The 27,663-nt window shown below is 54.2% G+C and overlaps 2 protein-coding genes across 4 annotated transcripts; one reads left to right on the top strand and one right to left on the bottom strand.

The window, feature by feature from the left end:
• Positions 1-4,384: 4,384 nt before the first annotated feature.
• LOC125368024 (phospholipase A2 inhibitor and LY6/PLAUR domain containing) lies at positions 4,385-8,732 on the bottom strand. Of its 2 annotated transcripts, XM_048368829.1 has the most exons (6): positions 8,250-8,732; positions 7,921-8,067; positions 6,680-6,796; positions 5,237-5,389; positions 4,792-4,935; positions 4,385-4,607 (listed from the first exon to the last, which is right to left on the bottom strand). In XM_048368829.1, exons 2-6 carry the CDS (start codon positions 7,988-7,990, stop codon positions 4,453-4,455), a joined length of 639 nt encoding a protein of 212 aa, XP_048224786.1. In that variant the 5' UTR covers positions 7,991-8,067; positions 8,250-8,732; the 3' UTR covers positions 4,385-4,452. The 2 variants fall into 2 exon arrangements, with proteins under 2 accessions (XP_048224786.1, XP_048224785.1); XM_048368828.1 differs by having other exon boundaries at positions 7,921-8,732.
• A 497-nt stretch (positions 8,733-9,229) lies between these two features.
• Positions 9,230-22,949, top strand: Xrcc1 (X-ray repair cross complementing 1). 2 transcript variants are annotated; one of them, XM_048368825.1, is made up of 17 exons: positions 9,230-9,384; positions 9,782-9,874; positions 14,603-14,713; positions 17,916-18,074; positions 18,406-18,480; positions 18,568-18,676; positions 18,785-18,894; positions 18,963-19,074; positions 19,302-19,560; positions 19,768-19,884; positions 21,332-21,425; positions 21,538-21,670; positions 21,892-21,943; positions 22,010-22,131; positions 22,324-22,414; positions 22,545-22,620; positions 22,733-22,949. In XM_048368825.1, the coding sequence occupies exons 1-17, from the start codon at positions 9,334-9,336 to the stop codon at positions 22,844-22,846; spliced, it is 1,878 nt and encodes a 625-aa protein (XP_048224782.1). In that variant the 5' UTR covers positions 9,230-9,333; the 3' UTR covers positions 22,847-22,949. The 2 variants fall into 2 exon arrangements, with proteins under 2 accessions (XP_048224782.1, XP_048224781.1); XM_048368824.1 differs by having other exon boundaries at positions 18,565-18,676.
• Positions 22,950-27,663: the final 4,714 nt, after the last annotated feature.

Raw genomic sequence — 27,663 nt, 5'->3', positions numbered from 1 at the left:
ATAGGTTTTCTGGGAGGAAAAGACCTGCATACAGGCCCCCAAGAGGCAGTAGACCTTAACTGGGGAGTGCCCCCAGGGTCTCAGACTCCTGGGTCCCAGGGCTGTGAACTTTGGTTGTTGTTTTGTAGATGGTAGAAGAGAGCTGCAGCCTCCATCTAGGGAGACCCCAGGGGTCTGGTGTAAGGAGAATGGTTCTACAAAACTGAAGTGGGTCTGGGCCTGGTGAGGGTAGCCAGAGGCCAGGAGGAAGTCCTGGGCTTTGGGGAGGGGAGGTGGGGGCCAGGAGCCCACACTTCAGATGCCTCCTGCAGGTCCATGGTGGACTTGGATCCCGGCAGTTGCTTTCTCTCAATGAGTTTGACACGGGGCGTGACTGATTTACCCCCATTTTACGGGTGCTAGGTGATCCGGGTGTCTTGGAGGTGTGTGTCTCCTATTTAAAGATTTGTGTGAGTGTGTGTCATTTTGTAACTGTAGCCCTTTCTGGCCTGCTATTTTCTTCATCTGTCTTTTGAAAGAAGCAAGTAAACGGTTTCACGACTTGAGGCGCGTGTGTATGTGTGCACATGTGCCATGAGAATGTAACCTAAGGCCTTGTGCATGCTGGGCTCCAGCTGAGCCACACCCCAGGCTCTACTTCAGACATCTGGGGCATGGCCTGCTTCCTCAGGGGCCCCAAGAGGCCTCAGCTTGCCCATGCACACAGGGTGCTGTGTGAGCAAGAGTGCCCCCGACAGGCTGAGGGCGTGAGAAGGCACCAGGAGTAAGGCACAGGCACAGGCCCCTGTGCCAGCACTGAGCTGGGCCATCAGCCACGTGCAAAGAAGAGTCTCGTGTCACCAGATTCCTCATCGACCACAGAAAAGGAGGCCATGGTAGATGGGGAGAAGTGGAGAGAGGACAGGCTGAAGGCTCAGCAGCATGCCACAAGACGGTGCAGTGCCGCTCTGTTCCTTCCCCAGGGAGCTGTAGGTCTCAGGACGCTTGCACTTGCTGTTGTTTCCCAGAATGCTCTGCCTCCAGCCTCGGGTTTCTAGCCCACCAAGTCTCTGCGTTATTGCCCCTTCTGGGAGGTCCTCCCTGACCACCCTGAGGAAGTCTACACACCCATGTTGGCCAAATTGCCTTTCCTGGTAGCAAAAATGACCTTATCGATTTGCTTGTTTTGTTGCCTGTTTAAGGCCTTTGACCCCTTGCCTGTCTTATCTTCCAGTGCACCCCCAGCACCTCAAATATTGCCTGGTACACAGTGGGTGCTAATTCAGTGACAGGGTGAAAGCTGCCATTTATATATTATATATATGTTTTTTGTTTTTTTTGTCGCTCGTGTACTGTCCCTGAGTTCTTCAGCTCACAGCTAGCGCCCTACCACTTTGAACCACAGCACCACTTCCAGTTTTCTGGTGGTGAATTGGAGACAAGAGTCCCATGGGCTTTCCTGCCCGGGCTGGCTTTGAACTGCGATCCTCAGATCTCAGCTTCCTGCGTAGCTAGGGTAAGAGGCATGAGCCTCCGGCGCCTGGTGAGAGCTGCCATTTGGAGCTAGCCTCTTGCCACAGGAAAGCTGGAGGACGAAGTTAATAGATTACCACACCTTCTTCCAGGTCAGGGGACCTGGGAAGCAGCCACCTAGCCTGGCCGCGGTCAGTCACCTAAGCCAGTCCTCACTTTCGCGTCTAAGAAATGCAAGAGTGGGGCAAGATGAAGGCCAGTGATTGAGGCGCAGGTAGGAGGGGGGTGGCACAGCACACCCATTCCCACCACTGGAACATAGGGACCATGATGGGCAGAGCATCCTGTGCAACGCCGCTCAGCCTTAGCTGGAAGAGACTGGCATGTTCCCAGCATGCCCCTGCCACCACCTCCTCAGCCTAGCTTTGAAGGCCACAACCAAGCATGATGTCTGGGCGTAGTTGCACATGTCTGTAATTCTAGCTACAGGGGACATGTAGGGAGAATTTCAGTTTGAGGTGAAGCCCAGGCAGAAACACAAGAGCTTATCTGAAAAATAACTAGCAAAAAAAAATACTGGGCTGGGGATATAGCCTAGTGGCAAGAGTGCCTGCCTCGGATACACGAGGCCCTAGGTTCGATTCCCCAGCACCACATATACAGAAAACGGCCAGAAGCGGCGCTGTGGCTCAAGTGGCAGAGTGCTAGCCTTGAGCGGGAAGAAGCCAGGGACAGTGCTCAGGCCCTGAGTCCAAGGCCCAGGACTGGCCAAAAAAATAAAAAAATAAAAAAAAAATAAATATGGCTGGAGTTGGGTGTCTCAAGTGGTAGGTTTGCCTAGTAAGTGCAAGGCCCCGGGTTCTAACCCAGGACCACCAAAAAGGAAATGGGTGAAACTCAATGTGTTTTATTTAAAACCATATCCCTCAAAATATTTCAACATATAATATTTTTCTTTTGAGACAGACTGTATAGCCTAGACTAGCCTGGAGCTCACCATTTTCCTGCCTTAGCCTCCCAAATGCTGGGATTACAGACATGCATCACTATGCCCAGATCATAACCTGTGGTCACAGTGTGTCTTCCTCTTTCTCTGCCATTTACACTGCCTTTGTTTGAGAGAGGGTCTTTCTCTGTAGCCCAGGTTAGCCTGGAACTCATGATCCTGCCCTCTCCCGCTTCCTTAGTGCTGGGATTAGAGGAATGAAGCGCTGTACCTGCTTCTGGCCCGATCTGCGCCTGCCTGCCCTTGCTGCCCGGCACTTCCTGTCCTGGTGACAGCAGGAGTCACGTCGACAGGGAAGGCAGGGCAGCTGTGTACGCACCAGTGTCCAACACCCTGGGTTTCGCAATGTTTTGTTTGGGGGGGGGAGTTGCCTTTTTATTTTTTAAGCTGGGATCTTGCTGTGTTGCCTAGGCTCCTGATCCTCCTACCTGTGCTGTGATTACAGGCAGGCACCACCCCACCGGGCTTCTTTGGAGTAGGATTGGATATTAGGCTATGAGTGAGGCTTCCATCTCTGGGAACAACCTAGAAGAAAAGAATAAACTGACACAGGTCATTGGCTGCCATCGGTGTGTCTGTGACCTCTCAGGCCACTTGGCAAGCCGAAGTTGTAGGAACGGTACCAATAATATTGGTACCACCATTGCTGGGGCTTCATGAGCCCCGAATGCTTGGGGTTGTGGATCAGAGGCCCTCGTTCCTTCCCACAGTGGGGCTCCACCGGCATCCCTTGCAGTGGGAAACCATGGAGGACAAAGTGGGGGTATGGTTTGCCTGTGGTGTGTTTTAGAGGAATAAATAAAAAGTGAGTAAAATCTTACTGTGTGTTTTTTGGGGATTCAAGGGAGGAATTCACACAGGGGATCTGTGTGTGTGTGTGTGTGTGCCAGTCCTGGGGCTTGAACTCAGGGCCTGGGCGCTGTCCCCAAGCTTTTGTGCTCAAGACTTCTGCCCTATCAAGCCACAGCTCCACTTCCAGCTTTTTGCTGGTTCATTGGAGATACAAGTCTCAGCAGTGAACCAGCAAAGAAGTTGGAAGTGGAGCTGTGGCTCAAGTGGCAGAGTACCTGACTAGCAAGCTCCAGGCCTGAGTCCAGTCCCAGTGTTGTCAGGAAAAAGTGAGGCGCAATGGTGAGACTTTGTGATCTGACATGAGAGTCCCTGCCAGGAACCCCTGATCCAGAACACTGTGAAAGTCCGCAGGACAGACACTTCCTGCTCCTGAACAAAACCCAAACCAGTCAATCTGCAGCCAGAGGCAGAGCCACCCAGACCAACCCACAAACCCCTAGAAACAAGACTGTCTGGACCAGGAATGATTGCTATAGGGTATTATTGTGGCATTAGCTGATTCATGCAGCTTGTTTTCAGCTACCGAGATGAGGGACTTGTTATTGTAGTGTGCTCTGGACTTCCAGTTGGTGCCAGGGCTTGGCATCTGCCAACTAATGGCCACTGGTAAGTGGCAGCTGTCAGGATGATTACTGTTTGTGCAGATGATCTGCAATAGGTACCTGCTAAGTGCTTTAAAGTGCCCTCAGTGGAAACTGAGGCCACAAAGAGCAAGAGGCGAGTGAGGGCTCTGAGGCCTAACAGTCTCAGGATGAAATGAGGTTCTGATCCTAGCTCAGACCTAGCATGGCAGTGCACTCCTGTAATCCAGCACCTGGGAGAATCCGAGGCTAGTGTAAGCTACATGATGAGACCCTCTCGAACCAACCCTTCCCCCAATCTCCCCAAAATTGAGTTATGATGGTAAACTGAAGCAGAATATGGGAAATACTTAGCACAGGGGCATGGCAAAGAGCACCTTTTAAAAGTCAGAGGCCCCCAATCTCTGGAGAGGGGATGAGAAAGGAGAATGGAGATCTGCACCCTCCCACCCACCTCTCAGACGCCTTAAATATCAAGGACGCATTCTGTGAATGGGTTTTAATTTACAGGCACGGGGGAGGGGGGGGCGCTGGGACACAGGAGGACCTAAGGCCACACATTCACTTGGCCCGGCCCCGGGAGTGGGAGGCTGGCAGGCAGTCTGCCCGGCGGAGGAAGTAGAGGTAGGAGGGCGAGGGCACTTCGGCCCCCACCTTGGTGTGGCAGGCGCTCTGTGTGGCACAGCCTCGGGTGGCAAATTTGGCGTTGAAGATTCCTGCCAAGGGGAAGGGAGCACTGTAATGTGTGCGTTCCCTATGATCCAGGAGTCGTCCCTCCTCCCTACCCCGCCCCCCCAGCTTCCAGCTGTGGGGCCCCCTCCTTCCCTGGACCAGAGGAGTTCCATCCTCCAGATCTTTCAGAACGCTGGCTGCCACCTCCCCCCCCCCCCACCTCCTCACCAGCCTGGACGCTGCCAGCGAAGTAGATGCAGTGGGTCTCCTTGCCCACGCAGCGGGCGGCCTCTGTTTTCGGGCAGGTCTCCTGGAAGGGCACGATGCAGGAGGGGCACGTCAGGCCGTTCTCTGTCCGATTGTTCTGGGGAGCTTCGGATGAGAGAAGCATAAGGTGCCTGGAGACTTCTGACACCCCTCACCCTCACCTTCACCAAACCCCGAGGAACTCCAGGGTTGTGAATGGACACAGCCTTTTCCTTTCTCTTGGCCTCAGTGATCTTCCTGCCTTAAGCCTCCCACCAAGTGCTGAGATTACAGGTGGGTGCTATCATGCCCAGCTTGGCCACTGAATCCTATGGGTAAGGAAACGGGGGCTCAGAAATCAGCAAGGTGCTTGCAAGGTGTCGCCTGCCCTGCGGGGGGTGGGGGTAGGGGACACGCTGGCACTCACGGGGCACAGATCCACGGTTGCAGCCGTCGCTCTGGCAACAGTGCGCATTGGACACCATGTAGTCATCGGGGCCCATGGTGGTGGACACGAAGCCTGAGTAGCAGTCTCTGAACTTCATGCAAGCCTTTAAAGTGTTCACGGACTTGTGACCCTCTGCAAGGTGAGGACAGGGACACAGGGTGGGTGGGTGGCATGGGCCAAGCCCTGCCCCCCAAGGCCACACCCCTAGTCTGTAGCTAGTAGCCCCAGTGCCTCCCTGACATGGTCCCTCCCGCCTAGTCTATCCCACCCTCTAGCCTTCTCCTTGTCCATCCTGCCTGCAGTTCTTTCCCAAGCTGCTGATGGCCACCCCCATGTTTGTGTATCATGGTCTCGTCCAGCCCTCACCACTTTGTTTCCCCTACCCCCAAAAGTTCCTCCTAACAAACCCCAGGATGCTGTTTGTCTCCCACCCCCAACCCTCTCAGATGCATCTATGGTCACTTATGCTGTCCCTCTATGCTGTCCTTAGATCTAGTGTGAACAATTTCCTGATCCCCAAAGTGACCTTCTACCAGGCGCTGGTGGCTCACGCCTGTCACCCTAGCTACACAGGAGGCTGAGATCTGAGGATGGTGATTCAAAGCCAGCTGGGACAGGAAAGTCTGTGAGACTCTTATCTCCAATGAACCACCAGAAAACCAGAAGTAGCACTGTGGCTCAAGTGGTAGAGTACTAGCCTTGCGCAAAAAAGCTCAGGGACAGTGACCAGGCCCTGAGTTCAAGCCCTACAACACACACACACACACACACACACACACACACACACACACGACCTTCCCACACCAGGCCAGGTAGTATCTTCCTGGATCACATTCCCTTGACTCGTCCAGACTATTCCTTCAGTACTACCCACCTCGTTCTACTTCTTATAGTTGTTCTTTTTAGGGGGGGTGGGGAGTGCTGGTCCTGGGCTTGAACCCAGGGCCTGGGAACTATTCCAGGGCTTTTCTGCTCAAGGCTGACACTTTACCATTTGAGCCACAGCTCTCCTTTCGGCTTCTTTGTGGTTCATTGCAGATAAGAGTCGCAAGGACTTTCCTGCTTGGGCAGCTTCGAATGGTTAGTCCTCAGATCTCAGCCTCCTGAGTAGCTAGGATGACAGGCATGAGCCACCAGAGCCTGGTGCTTTTTTTTTGTTTTTCCATGTCTCCATCCCCTTCTCCCTGTTTTGGAGGGTCTCTTTGTCAGTATCCCAGAAGACAGACAATTTTTTATGGCCATCACTCAATCTCTTCATTCCATCTCACAATAATCATCTACTCCTTTTGGCCTAAACATTTCTTCCAGGCTTCAACCATCTGGAGAACATGGTTATCACCCCTGGACCATCCCGTCACATCCCAAGGGCGAAGCCACGCCCCCACCAAGCCACACCCATCAGCAGAGGCTACGCGTTCCTACTTGTGCTGGACTCCCCCACGAGAATCATGCATGCATCCTTGCCGGCCTCACACGTCTTCATTTTCCCGCTACACGTGTGTCCTGGGCTCTTGCACACCTCGCAGCTTAGTGGGTTTCCTGCAGTGTAGAGGGTGAGGCTGTGATCATGGGTAGTGTGCTCTTAGGTGATTTTGACTTTGGACTTCCAAGGAGGAAGGGGAGATGATGATCTTGGGGTGCAGAAATTAGGGGGGACCTGCACCTCTGGCTGTTTTGTCTTGGGTGGGGCACTGGCTATTATGCGAGGGAACCGTCTAGAGTCTGACAAGGAAGGAATGGTAATGCCAGGAAGCAGGGCTGATGCCGAAAGCAGCTTCTGGAGGGGTGGGAAGTGACTCCCCTGCAGGGTTTGCTTCCTTAATGACCAGGCTGGGGACTGGGGATGCCAGGGTCCTCTGAGCAAGCTTGGGGGCAGGGAGGGGTCCTGGCAAAAGTTTCCTTGGGCTTTTTTTAAACTTCAGGTCCAGCTGGTTCTTGGGCGTGGAACTCTCCTTGTACACAAAGGTCTTGTACACAGTCGAGGTTCAGGCAGGGGTATATGAGACTGGGGTCTAGGGAAGAAGGGGAACTTGGGGCATGAACTCCCTGGTCCCAAGAGAGGAAACAAAGGACCTAGACATAGGTCCTAAGGAGCCTATGGCTGGCCTGGACTACTGTGTGTAGGTAGAGGAGAAGGCTCTGAGTCTGAACCAGAAATCTATACAGGTTAAAAAAAAAATCTCCCTCCCCTCCTTTCAAAATTAAGTGTTAAAAATTTCCCTTTCCAGGGGGGCTGGGAATATGGCCTAGTGGCAAGAGTGCTTGCCTTGTATACATGAAGCCCTGGGTTCAGTTCCTCAGCACCATATATATAGAAAAAGCCAGAAGTGGAGCTGTGGCTCAAGTGGTAGAGTGCTAGCCCTGAGCAAAAAGAAGCCAGGGACAGTGCTCAGGCCCTGAGTCCAAGCCCCAGGACTGGAAAAAAAAATTCCCTTTCCAGTCATTTCCTGGAATCCAGATGTTTTATTTTGAGATCCTGCCTCGGAGGGAGAGGATTCAGGAGCCCATAATAACCTTCTTAGGACCCAGGCTTTCTTTTCTGTACCCTTCACCAGGCTCCTTCATGATTGGAATTCTGAGGAGACCTCCTCTTTCCCCCCTTGCTCAATCAGTCCTCTCTTTCCTGAGGTCCCAGGAAGGAGTCCAAGTCCTTTGTTACTTACCAAGGTCCAAGAGGATGCAGAGCAGTGTGAAGGCCAGCAGAAAGGTCCTCTGTCTCGTGGATGGTCTCATGGTGTCTGTGTCTGCAGTCCCAGGTCCTCTGCCCTTATAGGAAGCTGGGGAGGGGCGGGTCTGGACCCACCTTCACCCTGGGGTGAGAATGGCTGAGGTCAGAACCCAGGGCAGTCCCTTCACAGTGTACAGGTTAGGGAAGCGAAACCAGCACCCAAAAGGAACCTGAACATCTCAGACCCGGCCCCTTCCTCCATGGAAATACAAGTGTCAACTCCAGTCCCTCTTCCAACCAGACCCCAGAAGGTCCCTTTCTCACCTTTCCACCACCTTTTTTCCCCTCTAAGTCCAAGGTCAGAGTCAGGTCACTTCCCTGTGGATGTAGAGTGCCTGCAAAGAAAGACTGGGATTCCCTCTCCTCTGTCTTCTCAAGAAGGCACCCAACGTGGGTGGGGTCCCACCTGGGAGCACCCAGCTTGTCCAGGCTCGTCCTGCGGGGGCCGATCGCCTTTGGCTCCCTTCCCTTCTCCTTCCAGTTGCCGGGCTCATACTTGCTCTTCTGTGTTTGGGCTGGCTCCAGATCCAACCTCGCCCAGGTCTGGCACCCTTGGGTCTCTGAACAGAGGTGTGCTTGTCAGCGGCCGGAGGCGGGCCAGGGAGGAGACAAATGCCCACAGGTCACATATTGGGAAACAGAGGCATTTGTGGGAGTATTCTAAGCCTGTACACACATATACACACGTGTGTGCGTGTGTGTGTGTGCAGAACACGCTCTGCGTTTGATTTAGGCCTTTCCACCTCCCCACTCTCTAGGCCTTAGGCATAAAGCTGAGAGAGATCTGAGGATCTGTGGTGAGAGAGAGTGAGAGAGAGTGTGTGTGTGTGTGTGTGCCTGTGTGTGTCTGCACCAACAGGTGCAGGAGATCCGGTTGCAAATCAGTCTGGGCTCCGGCGCCCTCACTGTTTCGGGCTTCCGTCTGATTGGTGATGACATCATCCAATGAGAACGGGGGACGTCTTCCAGGCACCAATCCCCGTGGCCGCTCCTGTTGCTACGCGCCCAGCAAGCAAGGCCTTGGCGTCATCAGGAAACCCGGATAGAGATTGGTGGGATTCGAAGGGAGGCGGGACCAAAGGAGAGCTTGTTGCTAGGGAACGAAACGCGTCTCAGCGGAGAGATGTGACTGGGCATGCGCTATGGTGACGTCAGCGCGAGCGCGCCGCTGTTTGAAAGGCCCGTAGCCTCGCGCGCTTGCGCACTGAAGCCCGCGCGAGAAGCAACATCACCTCCTTCCCCGCCTTCTCAGCCCCCACCCTTCCCCCAAAAAAAGAAAGCAAAAAAAAAAAACAAAACCAAAAAACCCAAAGCGCCGACCCTTCTTCATCCGTGCCACGGTTCTGACATGCCGGAGATCCGTCTCCGCCACGTCGTGTCCTGCAGCAGCCAGGACTCGGTGAGGGCCCGGCACGGGGTGGGGGGCTGCAAGACGGGAGGGAATTCATGCAAGGGGTTTTGTAAGAAAATTTGAAATGAAAAAGGTGTCATTGGTGGAGTCTAAGGGAGGGCGATGCGGCGGGGGGAGACTTTCAGACGCCCAAAGTGAATTCTGGGGGCGACGTGGAATTTGGGAAGTTTGGGGGCGGGCGGAGCGGGGGGCGTCTGTGGAACTTTCAGGGAGAAAAGGAGAGTAGGAGAGCCGGTGAAAGGAACTTCAGGGGGAAACTCGAGGCAACGTTTGCTAATGGGGGTGTGGAGGTCGCCGTGGACGTGGAAGACTCAAAGACCTGAGAAGTGGGGAGCCTAGAGGTCTCCTCTCAGCCCTAATTCTCATCTCCTACTCCTACCTGCAGACCCACTGTGCAGAGAACCTGCTGAAAGCGGACACTTACCGGAAATGGCGAGCTGCCAAACCCGGCGAGAAGACTATCTCCGTGGTCCTGCAGGTGAGCCCTCCCGCCTCCCGGCCCCCGGCCCATTCTTTCTGCTTCCCCCTTCCCTTCTTCCTCCTTCCGCACATAGGGCTGTAGGGTCACAGAGTCCAGATTCTGCCCAGCCAACTAGCTTCAAGTCCAGTCACATTTTTCTTCTAGGCCTCAGCTTCCTCCCCGGGAAAATGAGTGTGTATCCCTGTGCTCCTCAGGGAGGACTAGGTTCAAGATGACCCCCCCCACCCCGAAAGCATCAGCCATGGGGCCTTGAGTGGGGTGCTTCCACATTCTGGACCTCAGTTTCCTCAGCTGAAACAGAATGAATCATGACCTCCTAAAGTAGGATCCAGGCTGGAAGGTGTCCAGGAAGATCATTAAGCAAATTGAGTTATTTTCACAACACAGGGGATTGAACACAGGGCCTAATTTGGGATTTACCACTGGAGCTACACCTCTTGTCCTTTTGTCTGTTTCTTTTTCATACAGGGCCTCCAACTAAGGTAGCTGGAACCACCTGGCCTACCCATCAGTTGCTTCTGTGTGTGTGTGTGTGTGTGTGTGTGTGTGTGTGCCAATTGTGAGAACCTTACACTCCTATTCAGCTTGTTTGCTTGGCTGGTGCTCTATCACTTGAGCCATACGTCCTTTTTGCCGTTTAAAAAAAATCCCATAGACTTTTCTGCCCAGGCAGGCTTCAAACCTTAATCCACAGATCTGATTAGATCTGAGCCTTCTAACTAGCTACAACTACAGACATGAGCCACTAGCAGCTGGCTTCACTTTATTTTATTTTATTTTTGTCAGTCATGGTGCTTGAACTCAAGGTTTGGGTTCTTGTTGTCTCTGAGCTCCTTCACTTAAGGCTAGTGCTCTACCACTTCACTTCTAGTTTTGTTTTGTGTGTGTGTGTGTGTGTGTGTGTGTGTGTTTTGCCAGTCGTGGGGCTTGAATTCAGGGCCTGAGCACTGTCCCTGGCTTCTTTTTGCTCAAGGCTATCACTCTGCCAGCTTGAGCCATAGCACCACTTCTGGCCTTTTCTATATATGTGGTCCTGAGGAATTAAACCTAGAGCTTCATGTATATGAGGCAGGCACTCTTGCCACTAGGCCATATTCCCAGCCCCCATTTTTAGTTTTTTGGTGGTTAGTTGGAGATAAGAGTCTGGAGGACCTTTCCTGCCTTGGATGGCTTTGATCTGTGAGCCTCAGATCTGAGCCTCCTGAGTAATTAGGATTACAGGTGTGAGCCACCAGTGCCTGGCTTCTAACTTTATTTTAGAATGGGAAAACTGAATTCTAGGGAAGGGGAAATGAGTGGCCAGTCCAAGCCATCATATCTAGAATACTGACTGAGTTCTGGGTGCTTTCTGCACACATGATTCACTAAATCCACACCACAGCCCTGTGAATTGGGGTGGGAGAGGCAAAGAAGAAAAGATGATTGGTCCTGAGATGGACCTACACTTCTAAAGAGGCTTTGCTGACAGATCCAAGTTGCTGATAGGAGAAAGAGGGATGAATGCATTTTAAGTATCTGCTTGTCAGATGGTGTGGCCTGTGTGTTTAACCTGCATGCAACCAGGCACTAATAAATGACAGTGGTGTGGCTTGAGTTCATTTGTACTTTAAACCACTCTATCATTCTTCTTTGACTTTACACACTGGCTTGAGCCACCAAGCCACGCACACCCAGCCCACAGGCTGTCCTCTCTGTCAGCTACATTCCTTAGTGCTGAATGGAGGAGTGTTGGTGGGGAGGAAAGGCCTATATGATTGTATCTGATCCCGGTTGTGTTCTTGGGGATAGATATGTAGCTCAAGTGGTAGTATGCCAGCCTTAGTGAAAAAGCCAGTACAGAGCTAGAGGACCTGAGTTCTGGCACTGGTCATAGCCCAAAAAGGAAAAACAAAACAAAACAAAAACCCAAAAGCTGACAGTCTTCATTGTCTATATCTCCTATGATTTGATTCGTTGAATCCTCATAAAATCCCATGACCCAGGCTCTGTTATTATCTGTATTTTACAGATGAGAAAACTGAGGCTCAGGAGAGTTATGCAACTTGCCTGAAAGCCAGTCTTTTAAATGTAAACTGAGATCCAGGTTGCTGATGATTTTGTTTTTGGGACAAAATTTTGTTTTTGGGATTCAAAATCCACATATCTATGTTATTCACTCTGTGACCTCAGGCACTTTTTTTGTTTTGTTTTCTAATTTCTCGCGGCCTGTCCATTGAGAATAATGATATCCAAGCCCAGAGTGGTTGTAGGATTTGGTGACATGATGTCTGGAGAAGGGCTCTGTCAACACTTGGATATTTGTACAAAGGGAGGGACTTGTGATTCTACTGTGGGGCGGTCAGGCTCACTGAAGATGATGGTGATCCCAGGAGATACCCTGTGATTCTGTTAACTCAGCCCCAATGGGAGCAGAGAAGCTGGAACAGAAGAGAAAGGACATGGTAGGGGAGTGAGGGTGGGCAGGGGGTGGGGGGTGGGCAGAGAGGCAAAACATAGCATTCTCTGGTCTGGGAGAAAGTGTAGCCATCACCAAAGTGAGAAACCCAGAATGGAAACAACTTGAGAAAGGGATTCACTCTGGAATGTCTAGTTTGGGTTTTTTTCATTGTTGTTGTTATTTCCTGGTGGTGGGGCTTGAACTTAGTGCCTGAGTGCTCACTGTCCCTGAGCTCTTTGGCTGAAGATTGGCACGCTACCACTTTGAGCCACAGCACCACTTCCAGTTTTCTGGTGGTTTATTGAAGATCAGAGTCTCATGGACTTTTCTGCCCAGGCTGGCTTTGAACCGCAATCCTTAGATCTTAACTTCCTGAGTAGCTAGGATTGCAGTTGTGAGCCCCAAAAGCCTTTGTTGGGACTCATGCTGTTCCTGTGGTCCAGACAGAGACGGGACAGAGTCTGCTTTGACGGTTGCAGGATCTTTCAGGGTCCAGGTTGGGAATAAAATTCAGGACAGAGTACAGAAGCAGAGAGGCAGTCCTGTGTCAGCCCTCACACCTCCCCTCAAAGGTCTCCCAAAAGAGACATTAGGAAAATGCCAGAAGTCCCTTAGGTAGGGAGCTTGGAACTCTCAGGAGCTAACTTTCGTTCTTTGGAAGCGATGCCAGGGGAGAGATCTGAGCCACCCCTTGGTCGGGTGACTGCTCTGGGCTTCCCTGCTGCGTATGCATTCTCCAAACTGTTACACAACCACCCGGGCCTTGCCCTGGGGTGCGGCCCTCTGCCCTGAGGTGACAGCCCCACACAACATTTTTTTTTGTTTGCTGCAGCTACAGGTGGTCTTGTGATGAGCCAGTCACCTGCTCCCAGGCAGGGCGTTTGACATGGATGCCAGCCGTGCCTGGCCTGGAGGGGATGGCTGGGCAGGCTCCCTGGGAGCCCTGCCATGTGTGTCACCATGGCAGCTCTCTTTAGCAGTGTCCAGCGGCCCAACGGCACATGGCTTGCTTTGGGGGACTTGCTGGCTTTGTAATCGCGCCATTTGCCATGGTGCTGTTTGAAGTTGGTGACGTGCATGTAGCTAAGCACGTGGGTGAAGCTTGAGTCTAGTCTGGCACCTGGCACCCCACAGCCGGATCCATTACTGAACCTGCCTGGGCCCAGCTTCTTCACACTACTGCAGTCACTGACACCTGTCCTGGTTCTCGTCAGCACAGATTTCCTTCTGTTTTGTTTGAATTTTCTGCCATTGGAGTCCTGGTGTTTCCTGTTTTGCATCTTCTTTTGTTTCATTTTGTTTTGTTTTTGTGCCTTTCCTGGGGCTTGAACTCAGGGACAGTGCCCAGTCCCTGAGCTTTCTTTGCTCAAAGGTAGCGCTCTACCACTTGAGCCACGGCACCACTTCTGGCTTTTTTGCTGCTTAGTTAGAGATAAGAGTCTCACAAACTCTCCTGCCTGGACTGGCCTCTGAAGCTCTAGCCTCCAGTTTCAGCCTCCTGAGTATCGAAGATAACAGGCTTGATCCACCTGCGCCCCGCTTCCTGTCTGCTTTGGGGGTTTCATCTGTGTATAATATTCCATGGTGTGGTGATCACTGCTGTAGCCTTTACTGTTGAGAAAAGAAAACTTGGAAGCTGGGTGTGATAGAGCACGCCTGGAATCTCCTAAGGAGGCTGAGGCAGGAGGATCGAGTTGGAGGCTTGTGTCAATTAAAACAAGGAAGAAAATCTCTCTCCACACCCATCTTTGCCTGCTCCCTCTCCTTAGCCAACTACTCCGTTCTGTGTTCCCTGTCCCTTCTTACAGAAGAGGTTGGTGAGGCTGCAAGGGCCAGCAAGGCCTACAAGTAGGGGACCCTGTCCTAGCAATCAGGGTGCACAGCCAGGCTCACCCTGCCCCTCCATCCCTCCTGTGCACCTGCCCCTCCATGTGGGAGCTTCCACGGCCTGTGTGCCTGTTTGAAATCAGCCTCAGCTCCGCTTCCCCTCCCAGCAGAGCTCCGCATGTGGGGGTACTGACTTGGACGAGTCTGGAGTAGCTGGAAGCCTGCGTGTGGGTGGGGTGGGGTGGGGATGCCCACTCAGTGACTCCCTGTCCACACCAGGCCCTGGGCTGCGTGCCAGGGGCATGGTGACACCACCCAGACCAATGACCCAGGGGTGACACCGCCCAGCCCTGGTCCCCAATGACCCAGGGGTGACGCCGCCCAGCCCTGGCAGGCCGGGTGAGGGTCCTCCCTCAAGCCAGCATGGAGCGGCCCTCACCGCGGCTCCTGTCCGCCCGCAGTTGGAGAAGGAGGAGCAGATCCACAGCCTGGACATTGGCAACGATGGCTCGGCCTTCGTGGAGGTGTTGGTGGGCAGCTCGGCAGCCGGGACCAGCGAGCAGGACTACGAGGTGAGCAGAGTTGGGGGATGCTGACCTCTGCCCCACAGGCCCTATCCCCCAGTCCCCCCACCCTGTGCCACGCCCCTGGTCCTGTAGCTTTGGATTTTCATCTAAGAGCGACCTCTACCTGTTCCCGCGTTGCTGAGACTACAGGCATGTGCCACCACACTTGGCTTGTTTTTGAGTCAGAGCCTTACTAACTTGTGCCTAGGCTGACCTCAAACTGTGATCCTCCTCCTGTCTTTGCCTCCCAAGGGCTGGGATTGCAGGTGTGGATCACCACACCCACTTGGATTCTTCATTGTTTGGGATGCCTCTATTAGCCATTTTGTTTGTGACAAATATTTACAAGAAGGAATGTCTGCTGCCTGTTTCGTTATTTTGAATATTTTAAAAGTAGCTAGCATAGTGTGTGTGTGTGTGTGTGTGTGTGTGTGTGTGTGTGTGTGTGTGAGAGAGAGAGAGAGAGAGAGAGAGATACTGGGTTTAAACACGGTACTAGGCAGGTCTTCTTATCATTGAGTCATGTCTGTAGCCTAACACAGTCCTTATTTAATTTACTTCTTTTTCCTTTTTTTTTTCTTTCTTTGTGCCAGTACTGGGGCTTGAACTCAGGGCCTGGGTGCTGTCCCTGAACTTCTTTGCTCAAGGCTAGCACTCTACCACTTAATCCGAAGCTCTGCTTCTTTTTGGTGGTTTATTGGAGATAAGAGTCTCACTGACTTTCCTGCCAGCTTTGACTTTGAACTGCAATTCTCAGATCTCAACCTCCTGAGTGGCTAGGATTACAAACATGAGCCACCAGTACCTGGCTCTTCTTCTTTTGTAAGACTGATTGGTAATTGGCTGGTTCCTCAATGAAATGTTGGGTGGATAAAAATAAAACTACGGTGACAAAGAGTTTATGAGCCAAAGTGAACAAACCTGTTTCCTACCAGATGTGTTTTCTTGCAATGGAAACTAGTTTTCAATTGAGGTTTATTTTGAATTCAATAAAATGCACACAGTCAGTGCCTGTAAAATCAAGTTCTGGGCCATGGGATGAGACCAGGACAGGCCCACTCACATCAGAGCTTCCCTGGCAGACCTGCCGCCCCCTCCCGGAGAGACTGAGACCACAGCTGGTTCTTTTTTTTTTTTTTTTTTTTTTTTTGCTAGTCCTAGGACTTGAACTCAGGGCCTGGGCGCTGTCCCTGAGCTGCTTTTTTTACTCAAGGCTAGCACTCTACCACTTGAGCCACAGCGCCACTTCCAGCATTTTCTGTGTATGGGGTACTGAGGAATCGAACCCAGGGCTTCATGCATGCTAGGTAAGCACTCTACCACTAAGCCACATTCCCAGCCCCACATAGCTGGTTCTTTTAACAGAGAGAATTCAACACAGGGACTTAGAAACAAGATGCTGTGGCCCGGCTACAGTCTGGTGAAGGGGCAGCGTGGGGGCTCCCACCCCTTGGGTGGGGGACCAGAGGCAGGAGTGATTGAAACAGAGGGTATAAGTGTGGAGGTGTGGTCACCCGAGGCCAGGATTCAAACTTTGAGGTGTTGCCTCACCGGCTGCTGCTGTACCCACGAGAGACTTGGCTCTACAGGTGTGCGAAGCTGTCAACTGGGTTCACTCAGGGCCACAGGAAGGGGCTGACCCAGAGAAGCCCACCTGGGGTTTAGCCAGGAGTCATCTTCTAGGTCCCCCTTCCCCCAAAGCTGGCCATTTCTCACCAGCTCCCCCTACTGGCAGCACCTGGCAAGCCCGCCTCTCACCAGCTCCCCCTACTGGCAACACCTGGCAAGCCCGCCTCTCGCCAGCTCCCTCTACTGGCAGCAGGTGGAATGCGCAGCTGGCCCCAGGCAAGGGAAGGATGGGTATGAGTGGAGAAACAATTCCCCAGTAGTTGACACTGCCCCTTCCCCTTGGTCTCTCCCACCTCTTTGGAGGACGCAGTCTCATTCCTGACCACCTGTGATCCTCCTGGCCTCTCTGCCAGCTCCGTGGTGTACTTCCAAAAGTTGTGTAAATGCTGTGCTAGACTCTGACCATTCTCCACAGGAGAGTTGCCAGGGCTATGTGGCCCCCTGGGTTGCTCAATCTTGAAGACTCCCTGAGAGAGTTTAGAGGAGGGCCGTTCGTATCTTCAGGTTAGGAGGATCTGTCTGGACTACAGGATGACCCAGAAATCGCATCCCTGGTGTGTGAGATTGGGACAGGAATAAGTCAGTATGTCACAGAGACAGCTGCACCCATTGTCTGTTATAATACCCAAAAGCTACATAAACAACTGAGAGGCCCCCTGCAGAAGGTGGAGCCTGGAGAGGAGAGGAGCAGCTAGTGAGGCTGTGGTGTGGGGGGGGTATGGAGAATGGAGAGAGGAGGAGGTGCTGTCTAGTGCTCTTGAATCGGGGAGGGCAACTGGCTGACAACCATTCATTGTACATCTCAACACAGCTGGGAGAGGGCTGGGTTGTGGCCTACATGGCAGAGTGCTTGGCTCTGAGTTCAAACCCCTGAACTGTCTGAAGAAAGTTGAAAATCAAAGCTGGGCGCTGTTGGCACATGCCTGATATCTTAGCTACTTAGGAAGCTGAGATCTGAGGATCGTGGTTCAAAGCCAGCCTGGGAAGGAAAGTCCATGAGACCCCTACCTCCAATTAACCACCAGAAAACTGGAAGTGTACGTGACTCAATGTGGCAGAGCCCTAGCTCAGGGACCGAGCTCAGGCCCTGAGTTCAAGCCCATGACCAAAACAAAACAAAACAGTTCAATCCTACCTACTCAGGAGGTTGAGATCTGGGGAATCACAGTTCGAAGCCAGGCTGGGCAGGAAAGTCTGTGGCATGCATATATCCACTTGACCACCAGAAAATGGGAAGTGGCTGTGGCGAGAGAGAGAGAGAGAGAGAGAGAGAGAGAGAGAGATCAAATAGCTACTAGAGGTTTTGATATTCCCAATACAAAGATACAGTGATACCTGAGTCGAGTTTTGAAATATCACAGCATTCTGTAAAGGTGTCTGCATATATTTAAAGCCCCTCCAGGCTGGTCCATTGGAGGCCCAGAAATGTCGGCACTTAGGCTGGTTACCCCCGTCCTTTGCCTGGGCCTTCTATCCCCCTCCAGCCCCCGCTGCCTGAGCCCGAGCCCTCTTGCCCAGTCCCTGTTTGGTGTCGTTGAAATCATGCTGGTTTTTATCCCCTGTGTGTCCCTTCCCCCAGGTCCTTCTGGTCACCTCGTCCTTCATGTCCCCCTCCGAGAGCCGCAGTGGCTCCAACCCCAACCGCGTCCGCATGTTTGGGTCTGACAAGTTGGTCCGGGCGGCTGCGGAGAAGCGCTGGGACCGCGTGAAGATTGTGTGCAGCCAGCCTTACAGCAAGGTGCCCGGGAGCAGCTGGGGCCTGGGGCGGGAGGAACCAGGAGCCCCAAACCCCTGCCTCCAGCTGCAGAGGGACACACCCACGGGGGCTGGGTTCTGGAAGTAGCTGAGGCAAGAAGGTGGGCGCAAGTGGATTGGGTGGGACAGCCAGCAAAGTTCAGTGTGTCGTCATCATCATCCTCCTCCTCCTCCTCCTCGCCTCATCAGGCCACCTGTGTGGACCTGTGTCCCTGAGAGGGACAGAGCCAGAAAGCGGCTTTGCTAAGTGAAGGGGTCTTGGGGCCCAGTGCTGGCCTGACCCAACACCCCGGCCCCCACCCCTGCTTCCCCAGGACTCCCCCTACGGCCTTAGTTTTATCCGGCTTCATAGCCCCCCAGACAAAGAGGAGGCCGAGGCCCCTGTCCAGGTAAGCTGCCCCCTCCCCCAGGGCCACTTCCCTAGCACCCCCCTCCTCCAGCCTTCCCACCCCACTGACCTTGTGGGAACTTAGAAGGCTGCAGTGACCAAACTTGGCCAGTTCCGGGTGAAGGAGGAGGAGGAGAGCACCAGCTCCCTGCGGCCCGGCTCCCTCTTCTTCAGCCGCATCAACAAGGCGTCCCCAGGTGTGTGGGAAAACCAGAGCTGTGGGGCGATGCCACGTGTCCCCTAGGTGAGGGTGGAGGTCCCCAGGCCCCTGGCCTTCCATCCCAGGTCCATTTGTCCCTCCTTAGCCACCTCGAGTGAGCCTGCTGGGCCCAGCTATGCCGCGGCCACGCTGCAGGCCTCGAGTGCCGCCTCCTCAGCTTCTCCTGCGTCCAAGGCTTCGGGCAGCGCCTCCAAGGTGAGGTCAGGAGACCCAGGGAGGGCGGGGAGAGCCACTCGAGTCCTCAGCCTGGCCCCACCCCTCAGCCCCAGGAGCCCCCCAAAGGGAAGAAGAAGTTGGATTTGAATGTAGAAGAAAGGAAGGCCCCCACTAAACCATCAGCCCAGCTTCTGTCACCCGCCCTCAAGAAACCCAAATGTGAGCCCCTTGTCGCCCTGGGAGCCTGGGTTCAGGTGTCCTACTGGGTCTGAGGGAAGAGGCTGGGCCTGGGCCCTGGGTCAGAGGGAAGAGGGCTGGATCCAGGATGCCTGGGTCTGAGGGAGGAGGCTGGGCCTGGGCCCTGGGTCAGAGGGAAGAAGAACTGGATGTGAGTCTAGTCTTAACTGGACTCACTGTCTAACTGGATCTCCCCTTTGGCTTCTCAGTGCAAGTTCCCAGCCGGGCCCCATCCGCAGCCCCAGGGTCCACCCCAGGGCCGGCCCCAGTACCAGAGAAGCCCCGGGGAGAAGGCCCTAAGCCCAAGGGCGCCCGAGCCGGTGTGCAGGAGCTGGGGAAGGTCCTCCAGGGCGTGGTGGTGGTGTTGAGCGGCTTCCAGAACCCCTTCCGCTCCGAGCTGCGGGACAAGGCCCTGGAGCTGGGGGCCAAGTACCGGCCAGACTGGACCCCCGACAGCACCCACCTCATGTAGGCCCGAGCCCTCCCTAAAGCCTGCGTCCCCCTCCATCTCTCCCTCCCCGCCCTGCCTCCCCCTCTCCTTCTGTCCCTCGGCCTCTTTCAGTCTGTGCGTGGCCTCTGGTCCCCTTTGGCTTCTCCCCTTCCCTCACCCCTCCCTTTCCCCTGTGCTCCTCAGATCACAGCTCACCGATGCCCCTCTCTTCTGCCCCCCACCAGCTGTGCCTTTGCCAACACCCCCAAGTACAGCCAGGTCCTGGGCCTGGGAGGCCGCATTGTGCGTAAGGAGTGGGTGCTGGACTGTCACCGCATGCGCCGGCGGCTCCCCTCCCGGAGGTGGGTGAGCCTCACCCCGCCCCTCCACCCCCGACCCCAGGACCAGCTCGCTAGGCCAGAGGACAGAGACCCCAGAGTTTGCAGCTTGTACGATGGGGCGTGGCCTGGCGCCCGGATGGGTCACGGGCATCCTTAGGGTAGAAGGGAACGGAGCTGAGGCTGGGGGAGGGGCGGCACGGGGCTCTGCAGTCCCAGGACCCTGACATGGCACAGCCTCCTGGAAGGCCTCTCGCTTGGGTGAGGACATGTTCTAACCCAGTACACGAGCTCAGGGTGAGCCTCGCAGGATGAAGAAAGGACCGGGGAGCGGAGGCAGAGGCTAGTAGGCAGGCTGTGGCTGCTGGAGGAAGTGGAAGGGCCTGACCCACCCTGGGGGGGGGGGACGGGGTTTGCACCAAAGACGCCTGAGCTAGGAGGCACAGGGCCAGCCTGGGGCTGCGGAGGCGAAGTGGGGTCTACCTGCTGCTGAGAGGGAGCTCATGCCTGTCATCCAACTACTCAGGAGGCTGAGATCTGAGGATGGAGTCTCAAAGCCAACCTGGGCAGTTGAGTTGGTGAGATTCTCACCTTCAGTGAACCAGCAAAAAGCTGGAAGCAGAGCTGTGGTTCAAGTGCCAGAGCCCCAGCCTTGAGTGAAAAAGCCAAGCAGGAACACTCGGTTGAGCTCAAGCCTGGTTCCAGTGCACACACGCCCTGTTCTGAGTCACCCTAGGTGATATTGCACCAGGTGCAGGTTCTTGGCACCACACTGGGTGAAGGCTTGCCGTACCACACACAGTACATGTGCAGTGTTTGCTGCTTGGAGACAGGGCAGGGCCTTGCCGAGTAGTTCACACTGGCCTCGAACTCTCCATCCTTCTGCTTATGCCTCCCTAGTTCAGGGATTATAGATTCTAGCCACTGCACCTACCTACATTCAGATGCCTACATTCAGATGCCATATTTTCCCCCATATTTTCCACCAAACAATACACACACACACACACACTTTTTCTTTTTTTTGTCCTGGGGCTTGCACTCTGGTCCTGGGCACTGTCCCTGAGCTCTTCATCTCAAGGCTACCGCTCTACCACTTTGAGTGCAGCTCTACTTCCAGTTTTCTGGTGATTGATTGGAGATCAGAGTCTCATGGACTTTCCCGCCTGGGCTGGCTTTGAACCGCAGTCCTCAGATCTCAGCCTCCTGTGTAGCTAGGAGGACAGGCGCGAGCCACCGGCTGGTTCTCCTGATGAGTAACTGACTTTGATTGTTCTTCCCTCTCTGAGACGGGATATGTCTTTCACAAAAGGAGGGGAAGAGAGAGGGTGCTCGCATTTGTGGGGTCCTTGGGGTGGGTGGGAGGGACACAGGAGTGGAATGAAGGCCTGTGGCTGCCGCCACCCAGCACTCTCTCACCTCCCCCTTATGTTCTGCTGAGCTGCCTGTCTGTCCCCCCCTTCTTCCCTAGGTACCTCATGGCGGGGCCTGGCTCCAGCAGCGAGGACGAGGGGGGTTCTGACAGCGGCAGCAGTGGGGATGAAGCCCCCAAGCGGCCCCGAAAGGTCCAGAGCCTTGTCAGGGGGAGGGCGTGTGGGGTGGCACCAGGGAGGCTGTGATTCCCCACCCTCCCCTGCAGGCAGCCCTCCCCCATCCTCACCCACCCACCCTTCTCAGACCCCACAGACCAAAGCTAAGCCCTCCCAGGCAGCAGGACCCAGCTCACCCCCAAAGCCCCCAACCCCTGAATTGACCAAAGCAGCATCTCCAGGACCCCAGGAAGACACAGACAATGAGGAGGAGCCGGCAGGTGAGAGCCCAAGGGAGGGGCTGCACCCCTGCGTGTGGGGAGGGGCTGGCTGTGGGGGAGGGGTGCTGGGCCCCTGGGCCCCCCTGGTCTGAGGGAGGCGTGAGCAGTTTGCAGGTAGAGGGTGGAAGGAGGGAATTGCTGGGTGGTCCCTGGGCTGGAGTTGGGGTCGATTTCCCAGAGGATGGGGCCAGGACCCCGCCTGACCGGGCCTCTCCCTGCAGGACGGGACAGCGGGACGGACGCGTCCGGGGACACGGAGGACGAGCTGCGGAGGTGAGGCCGGTGGTCCCGGGCGAGGGGTCGGGGCGGGCGCCCCCCTGACACTCTCGGCTCCTGCAGGGTGGCCGCGCAGAGGCAGCAGCGACACCCCGCGGGGCCCGGGGAGAACGGGGAGGACCCGTACGCAGGCTCCACGGACGAGAACACCGACAGCGAGGACCTGCCGGTTCCCGAGCTCCCAGGTGGGGAGCCCTGCGCCCCGCGCGCGCCGCCCCCGGCCACCAAAGCCACAGAGCCCCGTCAGCGGCCCACCCGACGCGGGGAACTAGCAGAGCCGCGGGCAGAGGCGCCCACAAGCCTTCTGGAAGGCGCTAAGGGCCATCAGGTTCCGTGAGCGCCCGCCCCACGTGCCTGTCCTCCTCCCCCCTCCACAGACTTCTTCCAGGGCAAGCGCTTCTTCCTGTACGGCGAGTTCCCGGGGGACGAGCGCCGGAGGCTCATCCGCTACGTCACCGCCTTCAATGGGTGGGTCCCGGCACGTGGCGGGGAGGGTGGGGAAGGGGCCAGTCAGGCTGGGGGGGCACCGCGGCGGGGGGCCAGAGCTGAGGCGCATGGCGTCGAGAGCCCTCCACCCCCTCTTCTCCTCTCCCACCAGGGAGCTCGAGGACTACATGAGTGACCGAGTCCAGTTTGTGATCACAGCCCAGGAGTGGGATCCCAGCTTTGAGGAGGTGAACCTTGGAAGGGAAGGGAGGACATAAGAGGACCCCCCCCCACCCCACAACTCACCCCGGCAGCCCCTTATTCCACGTCCCCATGTGAACATCCCCTCCTGCCCCGCAGGCCCTGATGGACAACCCCTCCTTGGCGTTCGTCCGGCCCCGGTGGATCTACTCCTGCAACGAGAAGCAGCGCTTACTCCCCCACCAGCTGTACGGGGTGGTGCCCCAGGCTTGAGGGGCCCTGCCTGCCCCCGTCACGTTCATGCGCATACGTACACGCGTGTGCACGCTAGCGTGTGCGTGCACACAGATGTTTAATAAAGAAGACTTGGTTTGGAGCAGCTGCCCATCTCATTGTCTTCCCGGGCTCCAGAGGCTCCACCCCTCTCCCGTCCTCACTCGGGGTTGCTCCAAGGGCTGTGACCCCAGACCCAGGAGTTGGGGCTCTGTTGAGGGAATTGGCGGGGGCAGACCGGGGCTTCAGGCCTGGCCTGTGTCAGAGTCGGGGCTGAGATCCACGGGGGACATTACAGCCTGTGATTCTCACATCTGAGGACCAGCGCCAGCCAGGGCTCTCAAACTTGCCCTGTAAAGGGACTCCCCCTATCCCCCCCCCCCCCCAGTCCTGGGGCTTGAACTCAGGGCCTGGGTACTTGGGTGTTCCAGGCTGGTGCTCAGCCACTTGAGCACAGCTCTACTTCCAGCTTTTTGGTGGGTGATTGGAAGTTAGAGTCTTGTGGATTTTCCAGTCCAGGCTGACTTTCAACTATGATCCTCAAATCTCAGCCTTTTTTATTTTCTTGCCGGTTGTGGGGCTTGAACTCAGGATCTGGGACACTGTCTCTGAGCTCTTTTGCTCAAGGCTGACACTATACCACTTTGAGCCACAGTGCCATTTCCAGTTTTCTGGTTGGGCTGGTTTTGAACCATGATCCTCAGATCCCCGGCTCCTGAGTAGCTAGGATGACAAGTGTGAGCCACCAGTACCTGGTAAGGAACATGGCTTGTGACTTGGATTTTTTTGGCTACCACCCGCTTGTGCTCACTGTCCTGCCTGGACCAGGTCTGTCTGCACCACTGTGCCCCTAAGCCAGCTCTGATCCCCACTATAGAGCAGGGGAAGGGAGGTGCTGGCCCCTTCTCTACACCCCTCTACCACACCCCAGCTCACAGATCCACCATGCATCCAGAGGAGAGACAAGGCCGCCCCCAAACCCCCAAACTGCAGAGCAGATCAGGGCCAGCCTTTTACCCCCTAGTGGGGGTCCGGACTCTCCACATCAGAACAGCTGGCATTTTTCTGGCTAGGCACCCCTGTTGATGCTCACGAAACTGCTGGCAATTCTTGGCCACAGCCATCAGGCAAGCAATGTGCAACCTCACAGGTGTACGCTTATAGAAAGACACGAGCATGTTTTCAATGTCTGGGCTCCAGTCATAGGGGACCAAGATGGAGATGCCAAGTTAAATGTGTGCCCACATGCTTCAGCACTGAATGCTGCCGAGTCACACGTGTGGGTACCACAGACCTGCTCTCTCTTCTTTTGGAACTCCACCAGGAACCTGAGTTTCTTACCTGAGGATAGGGTTGCGGGGGGAGGGGGGAGTTAAAAAAAAATCTCACACAGAGCCGGGCTCAGTGGCTCATGCCTGTCATCCTACTCAGAAGGCTGAGATCTTAGGATAATGATTCAAAGCCAACCTGAGGACGAAAGTCCATGAGACTCTTATCTCCAGTTAGCCAGCAAAAAGTCAGAAGTGGAGCTATGGTTTAAGTGGTAGAGCACCAGATTGGAGCACAAAGGCTCAGGAACAGTGCCCAGGCTCTGAGTTCAAGCCCCACCCATGACTGACCAAAACACACACACACACACATACACACACGCGCGATGCCCGTTCGTATTCCCCAAGCATGGCATTTGCAGAAAGTTTGACCATTTCCTCCAGTGAGGGTGGGGGCCAGATTCTGGGGTAAGCTGGCAGCCAGTGAAAGGCAAGGTATTTCCAGAGCGCTCTGGCTCGCTTCACCATTGGGTGGCTCAACATTCCCAGGCCCCTCCCCCATCTCCTCCTCCTGGGCCTGCCCTGTCTGGCCCAGAGTGCCCGGGTCCATTCTCTGGTGCCTAAGCTCCAGTGTGAAGCTGCCAGGCATTGTGCCCAGGCAGTGACGGTGCAAGGCCACGCCTGTGCTGGAATGACCACGGAGTGCCTGCGAATGTCCTCTACGTGGACGGATCTCCAGCCTGATGACCTGGGAGTCACAAGTTACTAGGTGGAGTTAGTTGGATTCTGGAACTAAATGCACCTACACAACTGGTTTGGACTTTTGCCTCTGCCACTGTTTTGTTTTGCCATTCTTGGGGCTTGAACTCATCCTGGCAGCTGTCTCCAAGCTCTTCAACTCAAGACTAGTGCTCTACCACTCTGAGCCACAGTGCAACTTCCGATTTGCTGGTGATTAGTTGGAGATGAGTCTCACAGAGTTTCCTGCCCAGCCCGGCTTCAAATCGAGATCCTCAGATCTCAGACTCCTGAGTAGCTAGGATTACAGGTGTGAGCCACCAGCGCCTGGCTCTGCCACTGTCTTAACTGGGGTGCTCAATAAATTATGGGAATACTCTGTGTGTGTGTGTGTGTGTGTGTGTGTGCGCGTGCGTGCCAGTCCTGGGGCTTGAACTCAGGTCCTAGGTTCTTTAGCATTTTAGCTGAAGGTTAGTGCTCTTCCAATTGAGCCACAGCTCCACTTCTGGGTTTTTTTCTGGATAATCGGAGATAGCAGTCTCACAGATTTTCTTTCCTCCTCCTCCTCCTCCTCCTCCTCCTCCTCCTCCTCCTCCTCCTCCTCCTCCTCCTCCTCCTTTTCCTCCTCTTCCTCCTCCTCCTCTTTCTCCTCCTTCTCTCTTCCTTCTTTCTGACAGTCATGGGGCTTGAACTCAGGGCCTGAGCACTGTCCTTGGCTTCTTTTGCTCAAGGGTAGCACTCTGCCACCTGAGCTGCAGCACCACTTCTGGCCTCTTCTGTTTATGTGGTGCTGAGGAATCAAACCCAGGCCTTCATGCATGCTAGGCAAGCACTCTACCGCTAAGCCACATTCCCAGTCCTTCTCACAGATTTTTTTGCCCAGGCTGACTTTGAACTGGAATCCTCAGATCTTAGCCTCCTAAATAGTTAAGATTACAGATACAGCAGGGCACTGGTGGCTCACACCTGTCATCCCAGCTACTCCGGAGGCTGAGATCTGAGGATTGTGGTTCGAAGTCATCCCCAAGCAGAAAAGTCCATGAGACTCTCATCTCCAACAACCTACTCAAAAAAGCCAGAAATGGGGCTGGGAATGTGGCTTAGTGGTACAGTGCTTGCCTAGCATGCACGAAACCCTGGGTTCCATTCCTCAGTACCACATAAACAGAAAAATCCAGAAGTGGTGCTGTGGCTCAAGTGGTAGAGTGCTAGCCTTGAGCAAAAAGAAGCTCAGAGACAGTGCTAAGGCTGTGAGTGCAAGCTCCAGGACTGGCCAAAAAGAAAAAAAAAGCTAGAAGTGGTGCTGTATCTCAAGTGGTAGAGCACAAAGAGGTTCAGGGACAGAACCCAGGCCCTGAGCTCAGCTCCAGAGCCTGCAAAAAAAAAAAAAATTAGAGATGCAAGCCACTGGTGCCCAGATATTATATTCTTTCTGGTGACATGTGGTTAAATAGACCTATCAGGATCAAATTGTACAAGGTTCAGCATGTGAACAGACCTCAAGCTAGGAAAGACCACGCTGTGTTCAAGTACTCTTTCCCACCATGTCCTAACAGACTCTGGTCTTCTGGTCTTCCAGTTCTTGGAAATTCCATTGTTCAGGCATGCCTCAGGGCCTTTGCACTGGCTCTTCCTTCTCTCCCCAAAGACCTTCCTCCATTTCTTTTTTTTCCCCTCCATTTCTTTGCTTAGGAGATTCTCCCTCCCTTCAGATCTCCGCTGAAATGTTACCACAGCAGAAAGTTTCCCTAGCCACCCTTCCCTCCATTACTCTGTGGTGGATACATCCAGATGGCTGGCTTAGTTATCTTGTTTTTCTCTCTGTTCCCACAATCCAGGCTTATCAAGGCAGGGCTTATCAAATAATAGATATTCAGTAACTCTATGCTGAATGAGCACTTATGAGAATCAACTACAAGAAAGAGCATGGAATGGTGTAGAATCTGAGGTCTGAAGTGGAGTGAGAAACCATGGGAGGGTTTTAAACATAGGAAGTGGGTCTGGGGCTTTAGCTCAGTGGTAGACAGGAAGTCCTGGGTTCTAAGCCTAGCACCACACACACACACACACACACACACACACACACACACACACACAGGGTCACAAACACAGAATCATGAACTAAGTTTGTTTTTAATATACTTTTTGTTTTGTTGGTATCAGAATTTGAACTCAGGGCCTGGGCGCTTATTCCTGAGCTTTTGTGCTCAAGATTAGTGCTCTACTATTTGAGTCACAGCTCCAATTTCTGCTTTTTAGTAGCTAATTGGAGATAAGAGTCTCCAGCTCGCTTTGAACCATGATCCTCAGATCCTAGCCTTGCAAGTTGCTAGTTATAGGCATGAGTTACCGGTGCCTGGCTTCATATACTTTTTTGGTTTTTTACTTTTTTTTTTGTTTTTTTTGGCCAGTCCTGGGGCTTGGACTCAGGGCCCGAGCACTGTCCCTGGCTTCTTTTTGCTCAAGGCTAGCACTCTGCCACTTGAGCCACAGTGCCACATCTGGCCATTTTCTGTATATGTGGTGCTGGGGAATCAAACCCAGGGCCTCATGTATATGAGGCAGGCACTCTTGCCACTAGGCCATATCCCCAGCCCATTTTTTTACATTTTTTTAAAGACTGCTGTGTAACCCAGGCTAGCTTCAAACTTACCATCCTCCTACCTTAGCTTCAAGAGTGCTGGGGTTATAAGTATGTCCTACTGTGCCTGGCCACCATTTTTTTTTTAATTATAGAAAATTTCAAAAGTAGCTGGGTGCTGATGGCTCGTGCTACTAGCTACTCAGAAGGCTGAGATCTGAGGATTTCAG

Source organism: Perognathus longimembris, chromosome 20 (genome assembly GCF_023159225.1).
Source record: "Perognathus longimembris pacificus isolate PPM17 chromosome 20, ASM2315922v1, whole genome shotgun sequence".
NCBI lineage: Eukaryota > Metazoa > Chordata > Mammalia > Rodentia > Heteromyidae > Perognathus > Perognathus longimembris.
The sequence above is the reverse complement of the archived record's forward strand: the minus strand, read 5'-3'. Positions and strand labels throughout refer to the sequence as shown.

What these genes read in the sequence shown, in the direction of transcription:
- LOC125368024 (XM_048368828.1), bottom strand. Translation starts at nt 7,990, where the DNA reads ATGAGACCATCCACGAGACAGAGGACCTTTCTGCTGGCCTTCACACTG. An exon ending in CTGCATCCTCTTGGACCTTG is followed by an intron (nt 6,797 to 7,920) that starts GTAAGTAACAAA and finishes TCTACACTGCAG; the next exon opens with GAAACCCACTAAGCTGCGAG. An exon ending in CGCTGGCAGCGTCCAGGCTG is followed by an intron (nt 4,608 to 4,791) that starts GTGAGGAGGTGG and finishes TCCCCTTGGCAG; the next exon opens with GAATCTTCAACGCCAAATTT.
- Xrcc1 (XM_048368824.1), top strand. Translation starts at nt 9,334, where the DNA reads ATGCCGGAGATCCGTCTCCGCCACGTCGTGTCCTGCAGCAGCCAGGAC. An exon ending in CCAGCGAGCAGGACTACGAG is followed by an intron (nt 14,714 to 17,915) that starts GTGAGCAGAGTT and finishes CCCTTCCCCCAG; the next exon opens with GTCCTTCTGGTCACCTCGTC. An exon ending in CGGCGGCTCCCCTCCCGGAG is followed by an intron (nt 19,885 to 21,331) that starts GTGGGTGAGCCT and finishes CTTCTTCCCTAG; the next exon opens with GTACCTCATGGCGGGGCCTG.